At 41.5% G+C, this 19,395-nt stretch overlaps 2 protein-coding genes across 9 annotated transcripts in view; one reads left to right on the top strand and one right to left on the bottom strand.

The window, feature by feature from the left end:
- Positions 1–7,702, top strand: part of pax6b (paired box 6b) — a 21,209-nt gene extending 13,507 nt beyond the window's left edge. For 5 of the 6 annotated variants that reach the window (XM_016670372.1, XM_016670373.1, XM_007549818.2 and 2 more), the window contains 7 exons: positions 23–188; positions 3,409–3,567; positions 3,797–3,879; positions 4,017–4,167; positions 5,089–5,201; positions 5,472–5,613; positions 6,339–7,702. In XM_016670372.1, coding sequence (XP_016525858.1) covers positions 23–188; positions 3,409–3,567; positions 3,797–3,879; positions 4,017–4,167; positions 5,089–5,201; positions 5,472–5,613; positions 6,339–6,424 — 900 coding nt within the window. In that variant the 3' untranslated portion in view covers positions 6,425–7,702. The remainder of the gene's footprint in view (positions 1–22; positions 189–3,408; positions 3,568–3,796; positions 3,880–4,016; positions 4,168–5,088; positions 5,202–5,471; positions 5,614–6,338) is intronic. The other variant, XM_016670375.1, reaches the window with a different exon arrangement.
- Positions 7,703–10,941: 3,239 nt separating this feature from the next.
- LOC103136532 (elongator complex protein 4-like) overlaps positions 10,942–19,395 on the bottom strand; it is a 66,060-nt gene continuing 57,606 nt past the window's right edge. The window contains exons 10-11 of one of the 3 annotated variants that reach the window (XM_016670376.1): positions 14,338–14,376; positions 10,942–11,887 (exon numbers count right to left, since the gene is read on the bottom strand). In XM_016670376.1, the coding sequence (XP_016525862.1) occupies positions 11,768–11,887; positions 14,338–14,376 (159 nt within the window). In that variant the 3' untranslated portion in view covers positions 10,942–11,767. Of the gene's footprint in view, positions 11,888–14,337; positions 14,377–17,557; positions 18,701–19,395 lie in introns of those variants that run through there. The other 2 variants (XM_007549817.2, XM_016670377.1) reach the window with 2 other exon arrangements.

The raw sequence follows: 19,395 nt of genomic DNA, 5'->3' as shown, positions 1-19,395 counted from the left end.
TCATATGTAATTTGTCATTCAGGTGTCATCAATAAACAGAGTCCTCCGCAACCTGGCGAGTGAAAAGCAACAGATGGGCGCAGATGGCATGTATGACAAGCTGAGAATGCTCAACGGTCAGACAGGAACTTGGGGGACCCGGCCAGGCTGGTACCCCGGAACATCAGTGCCAGGGCAGCCCAACCAAGGTGAGCCTCATTATCACGCAGTGTCGATAGAGACACCTTGACGCACGCGGCTTCCAGTCTCCCTCTGACGATTGCAATGATAAAGCCGGGGCACTCCGGCTCTTATTGATGTGGTCACTCGCTAATATATTTGATTTGCAGCTTGAAATTAGAACGAGCTGCCATGCCAGTCTGTCTGCAGGCAGGTACTGTAAGCCTGCGCACTCCCTAACAACTCCATCAATTAAGGGTTTTCTATTAGAGGAAGCTGAAGGCCATACATGCAGACTGAATGCCTCCACTGTCCCAGACATGGATGTGCGTGACAACGGCTTGTCCTTTCAGCAGAGGTGTCCATCCAACAGCCCTGCACTTCCTCCCCTTTTCCACTGATGAAGAGGCGGAGGCAGAGCCGCGGAGCGGTGTGCGCGGATATCAGTACAAAGGAATGTTTCCCTTCACACGCAATGATTGGTTATGGGAACGGCCCGCACTATGTGTAATTGCTCATTAGAGGGGGGCTTTGTGTCTCATTATGGCAACATGCAGGAGTGTGGAGATGGATGGTGGGGCTGCTGTGGAAATGTTCCACTTCAGAGGGCTTCGGTGCTGCTGGGCCTGCGCATTACAGGCCTAACTTTGTGCAGAAAAGATCAGACGTAACAGATCATGTCTGTAAAAACAACAACAACAACAACAAAAAAAAAACGAACAAATTAAACAAGGAAATATTTTATTTGTGTTTGTTTTACATGCACCACAAGGCGGAAATGCAAGTGTGGATCTGAGAAAATGCAGAGGAAATTAGAATTTATGTAATGGCCATTTCAACACGTGGGGCTGTAACCACGCAGTGAAACAAGTTACTAAACATTCTTATTCTTATTCTTATTCTTATTATTATTATTATTATTTAAAAGTAGTATAAATAATATATAGTATTATTATATCATATTGAAAATGACTGTTTATGTCAAACGTAAGCATACAATTATATATTAATATCTACTTATAAATTAGATGTCAATATAAAAGTATTACCATCATTATATGCCCAACAATGTAATAATAATAATGATAATAATAATAATAATAATAATAATAATAATAATAAAATAGTAAGAATTTTTATATTATTACAATAAGTATTATATAATTATAACATTCTAACATTCGATATAAGCTATGACAGTATCATAATTAACCTCAGTAATAATAATAATAATAATAATAATAATAATAATAATAATAATAATAATAATAATAATCTATGCTGTTAATATTATCACCGACCCTTCAAATATTTGTCTCAGGGGATCTAAAATATGTTTTCCATCAGTCAAGCGGACTGAACACACAGAAAGGTTATATGGAGAGTGACAGGGGCCCCAAACAGAAGACAGCTCTATATCCCAAAGACTGACGAATAAAAACCTCGGCGCCGATCTCCCTCTTTCATCCCTTTCTCCTTCTCCTTCGCTGCCTATATGGCTCCAAATCCCGTCTATAGGATTTAGTCTCTCACTTTCTCTTTCAGTTTTAAGCGGTTTCTCAAGAGTGTTTTGATCCAGCCTCAGCAGCTGAAAGGTGCCGCAATTGGTTCGGTATCTCCCTTTTTTTTATTCTTCTTCTGCTGCTGCTGCTTTTCCGCCTGACTGGTTGAGACACCGCGATACTAAAGAATGAGTTTATTTCCCAGCGCTTTTATAAAGAAAACAAAATCCCATCCGAGCGTCAGTGGGTCTGGCAGACGGATAATAGCTGCACATTCGCTCTTTTTTGTGGATTAACCGGAGCGAAGAAACAAATAGCGCCGACACAAACTGTTGGTCTATAGATGAATACCTTGTCCATTATGCAGCACGGGAAATTGTCAAGTAACATCAGATGTCCTCCACTGACTCACATATTGAAACATTTGCTCTACGTTCAGGCCCAAGTGAACGTGTCAATTTTTTTTTGCTTACAGATAATTTCAAATCCATCATCAAATAGACATATTTTATTTGATGTGGCTTGTGGCGTGCAGGGATGGATCTACACTTGTTCCAACGTCTGTGCAAATAATAATAATAAAACATAAAAAAAAAAAAAAAATTAAAAAAATGCACGTTTTGACGTCAGAGATCCGCATCGTTGAGATATTACATAAACCTCCCTCCAATGGCTCACCCGCTGCTTAATTTCGCATTAACTTCTCGGTGTGATAATGATGTCCAACAACAAGACAGACATTAGTCGATAAGCCTCGCCCTGCATCTGAAGGGGCCTTTGGGCCCACCGCGGACAAGCAGGGGCAGTGAATAGATTGGCCCTATTTCGGGTTGTTCAGGGGGTTGCATGCTCTCTCCTCACTCATTTGTTTCCAATTGAAGACAGAAATCCTGACTGGCGTGTAGCTGGCCGGGGGACGTGATTAATGATGGTAGTGGATAAGGGTTAACACACTGGACTCAAAGCTCTGTTGACTAGGATCCTCGTACGCACAATGCCGGAGCACTATAGCCTGCGCGCCTCCACAGAGAGAGGATCCTTTTGTCATCTCCCCCTTCCCGCACCCCCCATCCATCCTCCTCCCATATATTACACCCACCGAGGGCTCGCTGGTCGTCCCTGGCTGTGTCCATAGTTTAATGGTTCCCCTTACTCCTGGAGGCATTGTATCATTCTGAAAAGCGTCTTCTCCTATTCAAAAGTTGGTGGTCACCTCAATGGCTCTACCAACGCCCATATGGGAGCGACCATTGAAGCGCTGCTCTGTCCTAGAAAACAGAGGGGATGGGTTGGGGAGGGATGGGGGGCCGCAGAGTTTTGGGGTTTTAATACATTTCATAGGCTCTGAAAAGAGGCTCGCCACTTCTTGACACATTTCTCTTAACCTTTTGAGAACACAAACCATTGTTGGGAGACGATAAGTGCGCAGGGCCATCCTGTTTTTCCCACAATATTTTATAAACACATTAAACACTTTTTTTTTTTTACACTAGCCTCTTTCACGTAGGCACTCGTCAGTAATCTGGCAACACTAGGAAGAAATTGCAAATAATTCCTCCAATTTTGAATTAAATTAACCATGATGGAGGGAAAGGGGGGGCTTAATTAATGATGTAGCACAGCGCTCTGTACAATTAGCTGTAGGCTCATGCAACAAGATAATTAATTATTCAATTAGATTAAATGAATGTATATTTCCATTAATGATTTTTTCCCCCTCTCCTCTTCTTCCTTCCTCTGCTCTCAGATGGCTGCCAACAGCAGGACGGCGCAGGAGAAAACACAAACTCCATCAGCTCGAACGGCGAAGACTCGGAGGAGACGCAGATGCGTCTGCAGCTCAAGAGAAAACTGCAGAGGAACCGCACGTCTTTTACGCAGGAGCAAATCGAGGCGCTGGAAAAAGGTCCAAAAATCAGTAAATTATTTCGTCAAACTCCTATCATATGAAATAATAGCAGCCAATGTGTTCCCGACGACCATGTGAATTTATTCTGAGGTGAAAGCCAAGCCTTTAAAGGCCAAAACAAAAAACAAACAAACAAACAAAAAAAAAAACAGCGTTTTATGAACTAATATCCACGCACCTTTGTAGTTATTTACTCATGTTTTTTGTTTGATTTGTTCTATTACAGAATTTGAGAGAACGCATTATCCAGATGTTTTCGCACGGGAAAGACTAGCGGCGAAAATCGACCTGCCCGAAGCAAGAATACAAGTATGGCCTCCAACAACTTGTTTTTGTTCACTTGTGAAAGCTTGTACATCAGATTCTTCTTTGATGGGTTTTTGTCTGTTGGGAAGAAAATAAAGTATATAGATAGTAATTTATTTATTTACTTTTTTTTATCAAAGGTATGGTTCTCAAACAGAAGAGCAAAGTGGAGGCGAGAGGAGAAGCTGCGGAACCAGCGTCGACAGGCCAACAACTCCTCCAGTCACATTCCCATCAGCAGCAGCTTCAGCACCAGCGTCTACCAAGCCATCCCTCAGCCCACCACACCGGGTAGGCCCACCACACACATCTTCAAACTCTTCAATTTTATAAATATTTTAATATTTACCAGGTGGAGTCTTTTTTTAAAAAAAAACTTAAACCTTGTATTCTGCGCTGTGGTTAAAATTCTGGGATCAAATTACCACAAAAAAAATGTTCCTCAAGATCCACTTTTTAAAATGACAACAACAAAAAGTCTATCAGGCCTGAAAGCAACTGTAAAGGAAATACTAAATTTACATTTATAATTACATATGGCAGCTGTTTCCGCATGAAAAATTCCATCATGAAGCTAGTTTTTGGTTAAAAACAAGACTATAAAAGTTGGGAACAAGGACCGTCACATACATGTCCAAACTGGCTGACACAGAGTAGACTTGCTGTCTCTTTAAGCTAAAGTGAAATTATAGTTTTCCAAGAAGTTCATGTAGAACTGACAAGACCACTCCAAAATGTTGGGGTTACTTCCGAAACACCTACACACTTATCAAATAAATGTCAAAAAAACATATACAGTGACACATTCTCCCACTTACTAGTACAAACCAGACAAGACCTGCCTGAAATATCACTAAACAGTAAAAGAGTCACAGTCTGAGTGGACTGATATAGTAAAGGAGGGTTGTACACTTGAAGAAAAGCTGTGCTTCTCTTTTAATGGATGACTGAGTAAAAGTTCACAGCTGACTGTCCGTGTAATTGCAGAATCAGGCAGGAGAGCACACCAGCAGAGCTGAAGCTCATGCTCAAAAGTCAGTCACCTGAGAAGTATTGTACAGTATCTCTCTGGGCCCATCAGCATGTTGAACGACAACACGAATGAGATGAGCTCCGTTGACCAAAGGACCGCATGTGTGTAATATGAGCACAGTTTCTGTTGCTTCTGACGTTTTTTTTTTTGTTTTTTTCTCTCTCTCCATCTCCTGACAGTGTCTTTCACCTCGGGGTCAATGCTTGGCAGGCCTGATTCTGCACTAACAAACACCTACAGTGCGCTGCCCCCCATGCCCAGCTTCACCATGGCCAACAATCTACCTATGCAAGTAAGTGCAGAGGAACTTTCAGGTCAGGTTTTGGGATGATGCAGGTTTATTGTAAATCTGAAAACAAAACACACCTGAAGTAAGTCCAAACAGACACCCTAAAAGTCTTCCTGAGAAAAATTAAAAATAGTAAAAAAAAAAAAAAGAGCAAGAAAGAATGGCTTTTATGACAGGGAAATATAACAAAGTGCAGCATAAAAGCTATTAGAGACTGCTGAGCTGAAAATATGGTTGGCTAAGCTAATGAATAATTTTCTCCTCGTTTTATAGCCCAGCCAGACCTCCTCTTACTCCTGCATGCTGCCTACCAGTCCGCCTGTGAACGGGCGGAGCTACGAAACATACACGCCCCCTCATATGCAGGCACATATGAACAGCCAATCAATGACCACTTCTGGTACCACCTCAACAGGTAGGCAGAAAGTTTATTGTTTACCAACAAACATCCGTATGGGAGCTAATCGCAGCACTGTGAAATATCTGCCACCTCTCCTGTAATTAGGGGGTACTTCATAGCCGCGTCTGATTCATGATCCGTCGCTGCGGCTTTACTTTCCCATCCCGTCTGTTTGAGAGACTTCCATCCTTTAAACGTCCCGGGGTCAATATCAAATCATTTTCTCTCCCTGCAGCAGTGTGAGCCCTGTTCATTTCATTGCCACTCTAGGCCATCATGTCAGCCCCACGACTCCGGCACATAGTTTAGTTCCACCCCATTAGGGTGCTGTTTCAGAGGGCCATACATACCGGTTATAGTCATGAAGAGTTAATCATGCATAACCACATTTCCTCTGTGCTAAATTGCTAATTAATTTGATTCATTTGCTGTTGTACTCTCTCTGTTTAAATGCCATCGCCACGGCCTCAATTTATCGAGCTTGCGAGCGTTTCAGAGAGCGGCCGTGTGCAGAGCGTTGTGACTCACCGCAGCCCCCCACCCGTCCCCCAAAGCTTGTCCGCTCATTTTTACAAGCTTTTAAAGTACAACACTCTGTCCCGGTGTCACCTCTGACTGCACACAGTGCATGCACTCAGCTACTTACGACCTTTAAAGATACTTCACCTCTTTGCTGATGGATTTCTGTATTATGTTTTTTTCATTTCTTTCTCTCTCTTTGTTTTTTTTGTCTCTTGCAGGACTCATCTCTCCTGGAGTGTCTGTCCCTGTCCAAGTCCCAGGGAGCGAGCCTGACATGTCTCAGTACTGGTCAAGACTACAGTAGAGAGAAGAGCTACTTCACCCTGTAAGCACCCACTCCACCATCGCCCTCCGGCAGTGCTCCTCACAAATACATGGCACAGGAGAGAAAGGGGGAAGAAGGAAAAAAAAAGGCGCAAGAGGGTTGAGGAAGAGGCAACAGACAGGAGAGGAAAGAACGAGAGGGACTCTGGGAGAGCCTTGGGACGTCTGGGCTTTGTTTCCCCCCCCCCCGCTGGGACAGTGTGCTGTTGTGTAGCTCTAGGCACATTCAAAACGAGGACTTGGAAGAGAGAGACCAACAGTGGAGAGAGACAGAAAAAAAAATATGGACCTCTGTAAAGTGCCCGGTGTTAAATTTTTATGGAACAAAAACTTATCCGTTCTTTTTCTATTTCCAACTTCAGTCATTGTTTCCCTTTTTTTTCTTCTGATGTGTTTGTAAATGGCCATTTGTATGTTAATATGAAAAAAAAAAAAAAGAAAAACAAGATCAAGTACTGATAGACGGACTGCTAGAAAACCATGTTGGTGTTTTTCTTTCTTTTTTTTCTTTTTTTTTTTGCTAAAGGAGAAGCTGAGAGAATCTGCCATGACTATCTTTTAATCTGCTTATATCGAGACTTTCTACCAGCCCTTTGCATGGTCTCTGGACGCATATCATTAAAGACGAAAAAAGCTGGAGGAAGACTCTTACTGTGACAGGAAAAAAAAAAAAAGAAGAGAAAACTATTTATTGGTCCTATTTTGTTGCGAACGGATATTCGGTGGAGGAAAACTCCAAGTCGATCCACCCACTGAGGCCGCGGCGGTCTCGGCCTCTGATACAAGGCCTTGCATTTATTAGATTGGGAATCCTATCAACAGCTCCAAGCGTGCAAAGACGGCACAGCTTGCAACACAAGTTGGACCTCCTGCTTCTGTGGTTGGATTGATTCTTTAGATTACCACCGAGAACATTACGCGTGGAAAACAGGTGCAGCAAGACACCCACCCCCCCCAAACCCTCCCCTTCCACATCTCCCTTCCCCCCCTCCAAACACCTGTATTCTGTAAATGGTTGACTGCGTCTTCGATATAATCCAGTTTGTTAATGTCCAAATGTAAAGTACTTGTCTTCCCCTTTTTTTTTTCGGAAATCTTCCAGAAAGATTTCTCCAATAAAAGTCAATTTCAGTTTTACATTCCCAAGAATATTCTATAAATGTTCCATTGCATCATGAAATACATTTCTTTAGGGTCAGGTACAATTTGTCTCTTAGGTATAGTTGTAATATAGTGTCCTATGGTCATAAAAAAAAAAGAAGAAAATGTGCAACTAGAAATATTTAATTCCTATAATTATGATTAAACATTGCTTGACAGAGTTTTAAACTTAAGTGTTTGGCAGTTGTTTACAAGTACATATCAGATCTAATCATTGTTGATTGTAAAACAGACCAAAGCCTTTGTATTTCATCTAGAACACAATGTTTCTTTCATTATGTTTTTTTCTTTTCTTTTTTAAGATATTAGTTTTGTGTTGCAAAATTTTGTAAGCACATTTTGTTCAACTACATTGGCTTCGAAGACTGCAGTCGAACAGTCCTTATTTATAATTAAAGACCATGGGATGGGTTTTATTTTATTTTTTTTTTTCTTTTCTAGCGTCATCTGTCGCCATGCTCTTTTTTGAGTTTTTGCATTTTTGTTTCAGTGTGTACGTAGGACATGGACACATACCGGGGTTTACGTCTGAGCTTTGCTTCTGAGATAAAACACGCTGTCTCTTTAAATATTTCAATTTAATTTTATTTAAAATGGAGCTTTCTAAATGTATTTTGTGAAAACTATAAAACATTTTGTACAGTAAAAAAAAGAAAAAAAAGTGTCTTAAAGAAAGCCTTTTTTTAAAAAAAAAAAACAAAACTTTTTTTTTGCGTGCATTTTGAAGCAAGAATCATTCCTGCATTTATAAATAATTCCTAGCGAGGCAGTTTGTTATACACACCGCAACATTTCAAACTCTCACGAAAACAAAGGTGTCCAGAGTAACAAACCTCTCCTGATGTATGGGGCTGAGCCGAGTCGACACAGACCACACAACAAAACACCACCACACAATGAGAAAGGTCAAGCAATTCACCATCGCTGGCTCTTGTTTTAGTGGAGCTACGGTGGCATGGAAAAAACACAGAGAAGGAGGCAGAAGGGAAGAGAGAGAGAGAGAGAGAGTGGGGTGAGGGGGGAGGGGAAAAAATGTTGGGAAATAAAGCAGTCAGAGCCTAGAGCGAGGAAGAGGAGCGATTGTATGGCAAAGTGAGTTATTTTGCTTCACTTGCTGCCTCAGCAGGGGGGGTTATGTGTGTGTATGCGGGTTTAAACGGGTGTGTGGAGAGTCCATCTCTATAAGGCAAAGATACTCAGGAGAGGAGCGGGTTCAGGTAACACACAGCAATCTGGAGCACCAAATGTCCCACTACAGCGATTCATTGAATTTACACGTCTCACTCAGTATTTAATAGTCCAATCAGAAGTTGGAGGATTGGAGGTTAATCAGATTTCTTAGATGATCCCCGCCCCCAGCCCACCCTCATAACGCTATTTCTTAATTCATTAAATCCACTTTATCTCAAAAATGGAGGAGCAGATTGTTCAAGAGCGAGGGAAGAGAAGGCAGAGCAGAATAGCAAGAACATGAATAATTTCAGAGAAAGAAATGGAAGATGGATTCAAAATGCAAGGTCTGCAATTAGTGGAAATCTAAATAATACACATCTTTGGGATGAAATGGTTGAAATGTAATTCTCACTCATTTGTGAAGTCAGTGAGTTTCTTTAAAAAAAAAAAAAAAGTTCTTGGGCTCTTTGTGCTTTCAGATCCATTCTTTATTGAGGTGGGTTCATTTCCAGAGATCTTAACGCGAGTTCAAACCGCAGGGAACAGAAGGCGGCACTTACGTCCTCTGCGGTCTGTGGGAGCGAGCGCAACAGAAAGAGTCTGTGTCATAACGTGTTCTTGTTAAATATTACAACTTACATAGGTTGTAGCAAAAAACCTGCGACAAATACATGTGGTTCATCAAAGCAAAGTTCTCAGAAAAACTTAGTTTGGTTTGGAAATGTCAGACTGTGCGCCTTAACCCAAAGGAAAGCGAGACCTAACATAAAGCAACTTCTGGAAAACAGATTTGTGAGGAGTCAAAAGGACACGAGCAGCTGCTGTAAGGACACATTCATCACCTATTTGAAACTTTTGTTACAGTTGCATTTCAAAAGGTGTCTTCTTGAAGCTGTGTCTACTACACACAATCCTACAACTTGGATGTAATTTGTGTAATTATTTTTCTTCGCGAAAGTTAAAGCACAATTACAGCCGAGCCCGAGATGAATCATACTTCCAAGATTTAGTTTGCAAATTGCTTTCCACTCACTCAACCAGGAAGTTTGTTGCTGAATAGAAATCAGACAAGTTTCAAATCAAAGGAAAAATGTTTGTAAAATGAAAAGATAACTTATTTGTATAACTAGGCCTAAAATACTTTGTGGTTATTGATAACAGAAAATACGTGTTACAAACAAAAGGCTACATGTGGTGATCTTGTTTAACCCACTGCTGAGCCCCGGAGGAACCAATCAGGAAAACCTTGAAGCTTTACCCGAAAAAAAATTAAAATCAACTTTACCCTTTATCATGAATAGTGTGGCCATAAATCCAACACGGCGTAATTGAAACCATGACTTCATTTAAAAACACATTTAGACTGTGAATGTGGAAACAAGCAAACTCAATATGAGAGGAACGTACGCAAACTGAATGCTACATTTATTCATTGCGGGGTGAATTACACTTTTGAATAGCTGGTTGAAAATTGAGGCAATGTCGTTGTGAAACTGGAGTGCAAACTGCCATAAACTGATTTATAAAAAGTTCAAATTAGCCAATGGCTCGCTCAAGGTTGGGGGAAAATGCAAAAAAAAAAAAAAAAAAAAAGAATAAGTATATTTCTGTAGATAGAAACAAGACACATGAAAAATGATGACGACTTTGTCAGTGAAGTTGGGTTGCAGCCACTTAAACGTGATGCCAAATCTTCATCACATCAGATGGTTTACTTTTTTTTTTTTCTATTTGTGGGTAAAAACCAGATGATGTTTGTTGATAATCTGAAAATCAAAGAACAGCGACCCAGCACCAAATGTTTTCAGGTCAAACAGTGGACCAAAAAGAAGCAAACATAAAAACATTACAAAATTAATCTCTTCTCCTGGAATTAACTTTTAATGTGTTTCCATTATATGTTCATCCATCCATTCATTATCTTACACGCTTACACCTGGCGGGGTCCCCAGGGTTCAACAGGTGAGAGGTGGGGTAGGTTCTGGACAGTCCATCCCAGTCCTTCAGACGCCATTACCGAAATATTAAGCAGCAGTTCCATAAAAGTGACCTGTGTGTCCCACAACACCAGGTTTCAACAGGCAAAAAGATTCAAAGTGGTATCAGCTTCCAACAAAAGGAAAAAAACAAAAAACATTACCTTCATCATGGTAGTTTAATTTTCATTTTTTAAATTTTGCATGTGACCGTTTGACCTAATTTGATCTTTAAAGCAGCAGCTCATCCATCAAACACAGCACATGAGGTGTGAAGCCTGCGCCCCCTCTGCCCACATTCCTATTGTTTCAGCTCTGTGGATGTAGACGCCGCTCACCAGCAACGTCTCTGTGGATTAGACTGGAGCTTTTCTGTATAAACCTGAAACCAGTCAGGCAGACCGGAGCGCTGCCATGCAGGACACTCCTCAGAGTTGAACCAAGATCCAACAGAGAGACCGTGTTGGGTTTCGTACAGTTGTTCTCTTCTTTAATTAATTTCACAAGAGCACATTGCTCTGTCCCGGAACATAAATTGTATTTGCGGACTGATTTAAATGGTGGAGCAGCACAGCAGATGCCTCTTGTTTGTAAAGAAAGCCAAGAACAAAGATAAATTATTCAACGTTTCCCAGGATGGAGAATCTGTAAAGGCTGTAAAATATTTCATGATTACACCGGCGGCGGAGGCGAGCCTTTTTGTGGGTAACAAAAGTGAAAAGAAACAAACTTGTCTTGTAATGCAACTTTGTATGAGATTTTATTTAATGTGTGGACAAAATCATGATAACTTAATATATCTGCGCAAAATAAAACATTTAATGCAAACAATAAATGTGTTTGCTATGAGCAGAGGTGTTGTGGATGTTTAGGTCTTCACCTCTGGCTGGCCTGGTTGGCAGGTGGTAACGGCTGGCTGCTTCATCGCAGCTGACATCACCTGAACGAGGCAACACCCCGGTTGCCGCAGCAAAGAGGGCAACGGCCACGGTGATTCAGTCTTTGGTTTCCTGTCAGAAATCCAGGTTTTTGGTGCCGGAAGCGCCGGAGCCACAGGCAGAAGCCACTCCTACAGGCTCCCCCCTGCTGACACGACTCGCCGTGTCGGACAAGTCCGGAGGCAAGTGCAGTCGCTAGGAGAGAGGCAGACAGAGAAACGGAGCGTTAGAGCAAAAAAAAAAAAAAAAACAGTAGCAGTACAGTAGATCAGCATACAGTAGGTGGTACACTCCAGTGGTGCTTATTCACAGAGAGCCATGTTGGGTTGAAATTGCATTAGATGCTTCAGCACTCCCTTTAACACTGGCAGCATCGAGGAAATCTGCTACCTTGCTGCTAAATGCTTCAGAGAGCTTTAGGTCTGTTACACCTCACAACCATAAAACTGGATGTGTACCAGTGTGTCAGATTTTACAGAACAACAACAAAAAAAAAGATAAGCAGAAAAGAAAAAAAACAGGAGAGAGGGGAGAAAGTGTGTAATCTATCATTAAAGGGTAATGGGAACCCAGATGGCTTTTTTTTTTTCTTTTTGCTGGTAATGTTTACTTTGTCTTTAATCTGTTGAGTTTATACCAAAGTTACAATCAGGTGCTTTAGCCATTTTGCAGCAAAGCTTTTCTTGACTCAGAGGTTGAGGAGGTACACTCATTTAAAGCACACAGTGGAAGGGCCACACTTCCAAGCTCTCACCAGAATGAAGTAGAAAGGCCACCAACGGACCACAGCGAGCAGAGTCCTGAAGGGCCCTCGAACGCCTGAAAGGAGGTGAAGTATCTTCCAAGTCAAGTGTGCCCCACTCGCCCACCTCCCCTCCCCCGACAATGGTGTTGAGTAGCAGGTTGCTTGAGTGTCTGTCAAGGAAGTTAAATCAGAACGCTGCCATTCTCTGGGACAAGAGAGGTTAAACCCTGTAATTTGCCCTGAAAGAATCTGCTATGACATCTGAAACCCTCTGGTCAAAGCCTGCGCTCTCTCCCACCCAATCCCAACCAGCTAAAGCTTCCCTGCCCGCCACATCCGCATCCCCTCCAGACATCCAGCTTTACAGGAGAGCCCTTCCACTCCCAAAGATACTTATCTTCATTCTAAACGACTAGGTGTTTGGGTACGGGGTTTTACTAAGAGATAAATCACCACCATGTAATGTTCTTCACCCCTTTAGGGTACGCAACTTCCACCCACTATTCAGTTTTGTTGTTGGAAACACCAGAGTTTGTTGTACTATCACTGATGCTATTGTCTGATATGGATGCTTGAGTTCCTACTGATGACATTAAACAATTTAGAGAAGCTCAAATGGTGCTTTTCTTAAACTACAGCATATTTTGGAAAACAAAAAAAAAAAAAGACAAGCTGTCATCTTTGTGTGATTCGGTGTGAACTTCACTGCTGTAGTGCCTCTAAGTTGTCCAGAAAGATAGTTGGACTCCTAAAAGGTAATTTTATGTAAAGATGGAAAAATCTTTGCAGCCTGAGGATGTGATGAAGCCATGACAGGCGGATGGAGAAAAAAACAAAAGACGGATGGGCAGCTTGGATTAAAATATACAAAAACCAAACAAATCCTTGGAGTTCAGCCGTGGGTAATTCCTTCAGTACCGGGCTCCGACACATTGCTTCCATACTCAGATTTCTAGACATTTTTCTGTAGCTTTTACAACTTTTCTGGAGATTTGAGTACAATACAATTATCATGATTTTGTTTGCACCTTATTATTATCACAAAAAATTATAAAATGCTGAAATTAGCTGTAATTATTTTAAGTGTGGGGTTATTTAACAGCCTTTGTGGCATCGGGGACAAACTTGGATCAGGTCTTCATGAAAAACCTCGAACTCTTGAAACTAAAACTAAGCATCTTAGAGTAAAGGCAGATTCTTCAAGACACAGTTTGGAATGTTTACATTATAAACATTTCCTAAAAATATTATTTACTTTTCTGTTTAATAATGAAAGTTCATTTGGACTTGAAATTAAAACTCTCTATAGAGCAGTGCACTGCATTGAACCCCATTGAAAACCTCCTTGTTATTCAACCAAATATTGATTTCTGAACTCTTCCTGAGTTAAAACATTAGTATTGTTTCTAAATTAATGTGAATTTGTTTTCTTTGCATTATTTGAGGTCTGAAAGCTCTGCATTTATTGTTATTTTGACCATTTCTCATTTTCTGCACATAAATACAAAATTTTTGCTTTGAACAATGTTAATTTCACTCAAACATAAACCTATAAAAAGTAAAATCAGAGAAACTGATCATTTTAAGTGATCTCTTAAATTTTCCAGAGCTGCATATGTAAAGAGAGGGATTTATTTTGGGTTTTGTTTTTTGAGAAGCGTTGTGTGGTGTTAGCAGATGGAGTAAGATAACATATATTTTTGCCAAAGTAGCTTAGAGATTTGGAGAGAACCTGTAATTTATCTCGAGAAAAAGGCAACAAGTGTAAAGCAAAAATATGAAGATCTTAGAAAGACAAAGTTTGTCTACGATCTTCCCACCAACTTCATTCCAAATGCACACAAACATCTATGGAGTCATCTGGAAGCCCTGCTTTGCTTCCATCCCTGCCAACCCTCACCTGGGTAACCTTTCGTGTCTTCAGCTCACTCGAGTGTGACTGAAAAAGAAAAACAATGCATTGATCAAGCCTGGACTCAGTCCTGCTTAGTGCACTGCAGCAGAAACATGGCACAGAGAGGAATGGGGGAGAAAAAAAAATCAATCACATATACATCACCCTCACTGGGTGAGTTAAAAAAAAAAAACAAAAAAAGAAAAAAACACACTGCTGTCTCTCTGCCACGGGCCTGCCTCTCTTTGGCTCTGGGCTTTGAGAACCCACTGAGCATGTGCAGAGCGAAGGTCAAAGCAATCCAGAAGTGAAGCTCCGCTCCTCTAACCTTTGAGTTCAGGGGCAGAGAGGAACAATCAATGGCAACATCAAAGTTGGAGGGAGGAGCAGACAAAACCAATCGATCGGTTTGGCACACTGAGGGAACAGGGAGCCTTGCAACAGTCAAAAACCATCACATACATCACTGGCAGCCGATGTTATGATCAGAGATATGAAAACTTATTTTACACTACCTTCCAATCCAGGTGCATGAATTTAAACACCAGGGAACATGAACAAATTACAATGAACGTGTTTAGATGTTAACACCAAAACCTGGAAGCGTTTTAAACAGAACTACACATTCCCATAGATATAGATCCAATAGATATAGATGAATGGGGCTTAGCAAAAGGCTCAGAAAGACTTTTTGGTTAGAGGCTCTGAGTCGGCTTTCCTGTGACTTGCACACTCCATGATGTAAACAAGGACATCCGGAAAACCCTCAGAGGCATAGCGGGGTGGATGTTTGTGTGAGATCTTTTCTCTGCTGCCTGGCAACCTTAGCGAGGTTGGAGAAAGAAGGGAGGAAAAAAAAAATGAGTTGGGGGTGGTGGCGGGGCGACGGTGGGTGTCAGATGGGAGTGGACGGCGGGAAAAAGGACCACTGGTTGTGCTGCATTGATTGAAAGCATGGGCTGGGTGGGATGGGGGCAGAGAATGTGAAAATGGATGTGTGCCACAATCTTAGTGTGATTGTGTATGTGATGTCACTGCTGCCTCACCGGTGGTGGTCAGGGGTATTTCAGCTCTGCTCCCCGGCCAGAGGGGTTCGAGCCACGCTGGCAACAGGGCGAGGGGCGACAAAGCTGCAAACGAGCGCTAAGCACTTCATGTGAGCCTCGAGGGCCGGCCCACAGACTAGCTTAGCCTAAGAGGGTTACCGATACATGCAATACTTTAAGAGCATCAAGCATAACAATTTGTTGCATACAACAAATCATTATGCTATTGGTAGCTAATATAGCTCCGTTTGTAACTACGCATGACTTTCGGGGCAGCGAAGGTATAATATTCCTTCGCTGGAATATTATACCAGCTGAATTTTTCATGTTGGGAAAAATTCAGCTATTTTTCCCAACACGGAGCTACAAAGGAGAATAAAACTCAACACCATCAAAGGCATTCCTCTGATGCTAACAGGTTGCTAATGAATGGAGTATTAGTGCTAATTTAAAGAGTCATTTCTTCCATAGAGTTTTGGCCACACGTTCAAATGGCCCGTGTCACTGTACAGCTTAGAAGTATGGGAAACCCAACACCTTGTTGGAACACATGACCACCGCCGTGGCTGTTCCAATCAGATTAGCCGTGGGTGGAACATGCACATGGAAGTGACACATTTACCTTCAATGCCACTACAACACAATCCCTGCTGAGATGCAGTCACTATTTTCATAAGCTCCACTGAAGTGAGTGACATAAAAGTTGGTGGATTTGCACTAGAAATCACGAGTAAGCAGTTTGGCTCTACAGTGTGATAAATAAAAGGAGAAATGCCCGACGCTGTCCTGATGTATAGAGCAACACAAAGTACAGAATCCTAAGCAGTTTGATTTTTTTGCCATTTCTGCTTCCCTGAGCGGCACAGCTGCAGCGCAGCTACTGTAAACTAATATGTCCGACCCTGACACTGGGTCAGCGTCCTCTATTTCAAGCCCCATTTCTACAACCAGCTCAGGGTCAAAACAGCAGCAGAACGTTTCATGGCTAAAAACTGGGTAGATATTTCCCAGACTTGCTTCCCCGTTCATCCGCTAAACCAGCTAAATCACCTCCACAGAACCGTAATCTCCTCACACCTCTAAAGTTACACCGCATTGTGTGGGAAATCATCTGCTGAACCTATAGAGACCCTCGTTGGCGTCTCACCCACTATGACACACAACATAATGAGGTAATGTGATTGTTTATTTAAGACACAAACTGTCATTAAATTTACGCTGGCAATTTCAGAAGATACTTCCGCTACCCTGCCTGAAAAAAAAACAAAACAAAACAAAACAAAATAAAACTTGGGACAAATCCCAACACTTCTCTGTAGTAATTCTAACCCACCTGCACTGAACAAAGACTCGGAAAAACTCTTTGTGGCAACAAAGAGTGAAACACGACCCTCAGCTGCAGCCAGAGAAAAACCTGTTTAAAGGAAAGGTCTTTCTAATTCAAACTTCAGTCTAAACTTTCTTTCTGCCATTCATCTCTTATAATTTAAGTTTTTTTCATGAAGTTACTTCTAACATTTGCCCAGGAGCACTGTTTGCCCCCCACCCGTAATAATATGTTAAATTGCCAGCTTTGTAAAAAAAAACCAAAAAAAAACCACCACCACCCGGGGGTTCTTTTGGTTCCTTCTTTGGGGAATGTTTTCATGATTTCTCCAAGAAAAGTGCAAACCGACCCAACATGCCAAGTCCAGTATCATGTTAGACAACACTGTCTCTGTCCTGTTGGTGCAGGCAAGTGCGACACACTGAGGAGGAATGTCTCAGCCAACAATTTGATCAAAAATTGAACCATGATGGACCAAGGGAAAAATAAGCATCAGCTTTGGCCAACAGAAAAAAAAAAAACAAAAAAACAAAAACAAAAATATTCTGTTTTATAGAATTCAGTTCTGAAAATCTAGACTGTTGGTGCAAAAGATGCAAAGAGTACAGTGACCATACAAATGCATGCACTACCAGTGATTTTGACAGAGAAAACTTTGTTTTCTTAAAATTCAGTGAAGTGACAATATTATTAGATTTTTTATTGACTTATTCAAGCTCTGCATGCTCAGTTTTAGTCAAAATAAAATGGATTTAAATCCATCTATTCCAGTATTTACACCTAGGCAACAACTCCACCTCATCATTAAACTTTGGCAAATGTCACATCTGTCCTACTATGATTTTTATCCTATTCATTGGTTGTTTTTTTTTCTTTTTCTTTTTGCAAAATCAATGCACTTGCTGTTCCACTAAAATCATAATTGTATTTTACCATACGATGTCTAAGGATCCATGTGGCGAAATCAGGGTTTTTAACACCCAATTATTCTCACAAAAATAATGGTTTAAACTTGCATATTACTACATTTTCACCTCCACAGTTTGTTGTTGACAATACAGTAGAAGCACTTCAAACGCTTTGCTGTTTGAGTCGAGGGAAGAATCGCACAAAACTGCGCTGCAGCTCTTCTAATATTTCTCTTCGGTAATGCGGTGATAGTCACCTGCCCACCAGGTCACCTGCCGCCTGATCCAGGATAATCTGAGAGGCAGGGCACACAGACAGTCAGGCGGACTGACAGATAGACAGATACAGACACAGGCTCCTCATCTCTTCCGCTTCACGGCCTAATGAATCTGACAGAGTAGGCAGCAGGCAGGCAGAAGGATGAGTAAGCATTTTGGGTGTAATTATATTCCCAAACAGAGAACGAAGGGGAAGGGACTAATAAGTGGCTGAATTTCATTAGAAGTGAGCATGTCCAAACAGGAAATTGATTAGCTGACAATATTTCAAGGTCTTTTTTTTTTTTTTTTTAATACCTAATGGAATGTCTGTTCGTGTTGCCTTTATTAGGTAGCTCCTCACTTACCCTTCACGCTCCACAGGCTGATAAAATGCAGCATTTGATATTATCTGTCACGTTACTAAACATGACATGCATGGGAATAGGCAAGCTCTGGGTTGTTTCTGAATAACAAATGGACAAACGAGGGCCAAAGTGTAACTGCACTGTAATACAACAACTTGACTTGTTATCTCAGCCATCAGTGTCTTCAACTAAACACTCCTCTGGGGTCCTCGGCTTGGTCCTGTCAAGCGCCTTGACAGGGAAATGCAGCGTGGGGCCATTTTGTCTCTTTTCAGTTCTGTTTTGTTTCTCTTTGCAGGGCGGTGTTGGTACAGACCGTGGGCGTTGAAGGGTGGAGGGTGGGAAGGGTGGGGGGTGGGGGGGGCACGCTGACCCTCACAGCAAAGGAAGGCGGTTAGTTGGCATTTTGGATGTGGGCACAGCCATGGAGTGCTGGTTTGCCCCCCTGGGGTGACACGGCGCCTGGGGAGCAAAGGGAGTGGGGTAGAGGGCGAAGAGTACAAACATATCTAAGTGCTGCCTTCACTAGAGATAGGCCCATAGCAAAGAGCATGGCCGCACGGGTTATGACAGCATGTCTGGGGGACCTTCCGTGCCCTCCACCCCCAAACACACATTTCGGCCCTGAGACCATGACTCTGTTACAAACGTCCTCAGGTTAAGGCACTGCTGACACTTTGTAACAGGTTTTTTACAGTTTCGCAGATGATGTGCTACAAAAATCACACTTACAGCTAATCTACAGCCTAAGGGTTATTTGTAAGATAAATAAATGCTTCTTTGCAGGGTTAATTGACATTTTTGCTTGGTTTCAATTTGAACCTAGAGTTGGTAGCTTAGGTTTTGGGTGATTATCTCACTTTGCCAATTTGTAACGTCATTTTATTGCCACGCGTTACCATTTGGCTCATCCTTTGTTCCATTATGTAGCCTTAAACTGTCTTGCACCAATGTACCTAACAATTACATGTTTTCCTCTTTTCATATAAAAGCATTTAATAAAAAAATCTTAAATCTCATACACATATTAATCTATTTGTATTATTTTTTTTTTAGTTTTCAATATACCCTAGTTCCATTTCTTGTTATTCTTATTCCCATACAGATGAGATTATTCCAGCAAAATATGGCAAATTATGACCTCTGATTATACCACA

Source organism: Poecilia formosa, unplaced genomic scaffold (genome assembly GCF_000485575.1).
Source record: "Poecilia formosa unplaced genomic scaffold, Poecilia_formosa-5.1.2 Scaffold33, whole genome shotgun sequence".
NCBI lineage: Eukaryota > Metazoa > Chordata > Actinopteri > Cyprinodontiformes > Poeciliidae > Poecilia > Poecilia formosa.
Note: the sequence above shows the minus strand (reverse complement) of the source record. Positions and strands in the feature narration are given on the sequence as shown.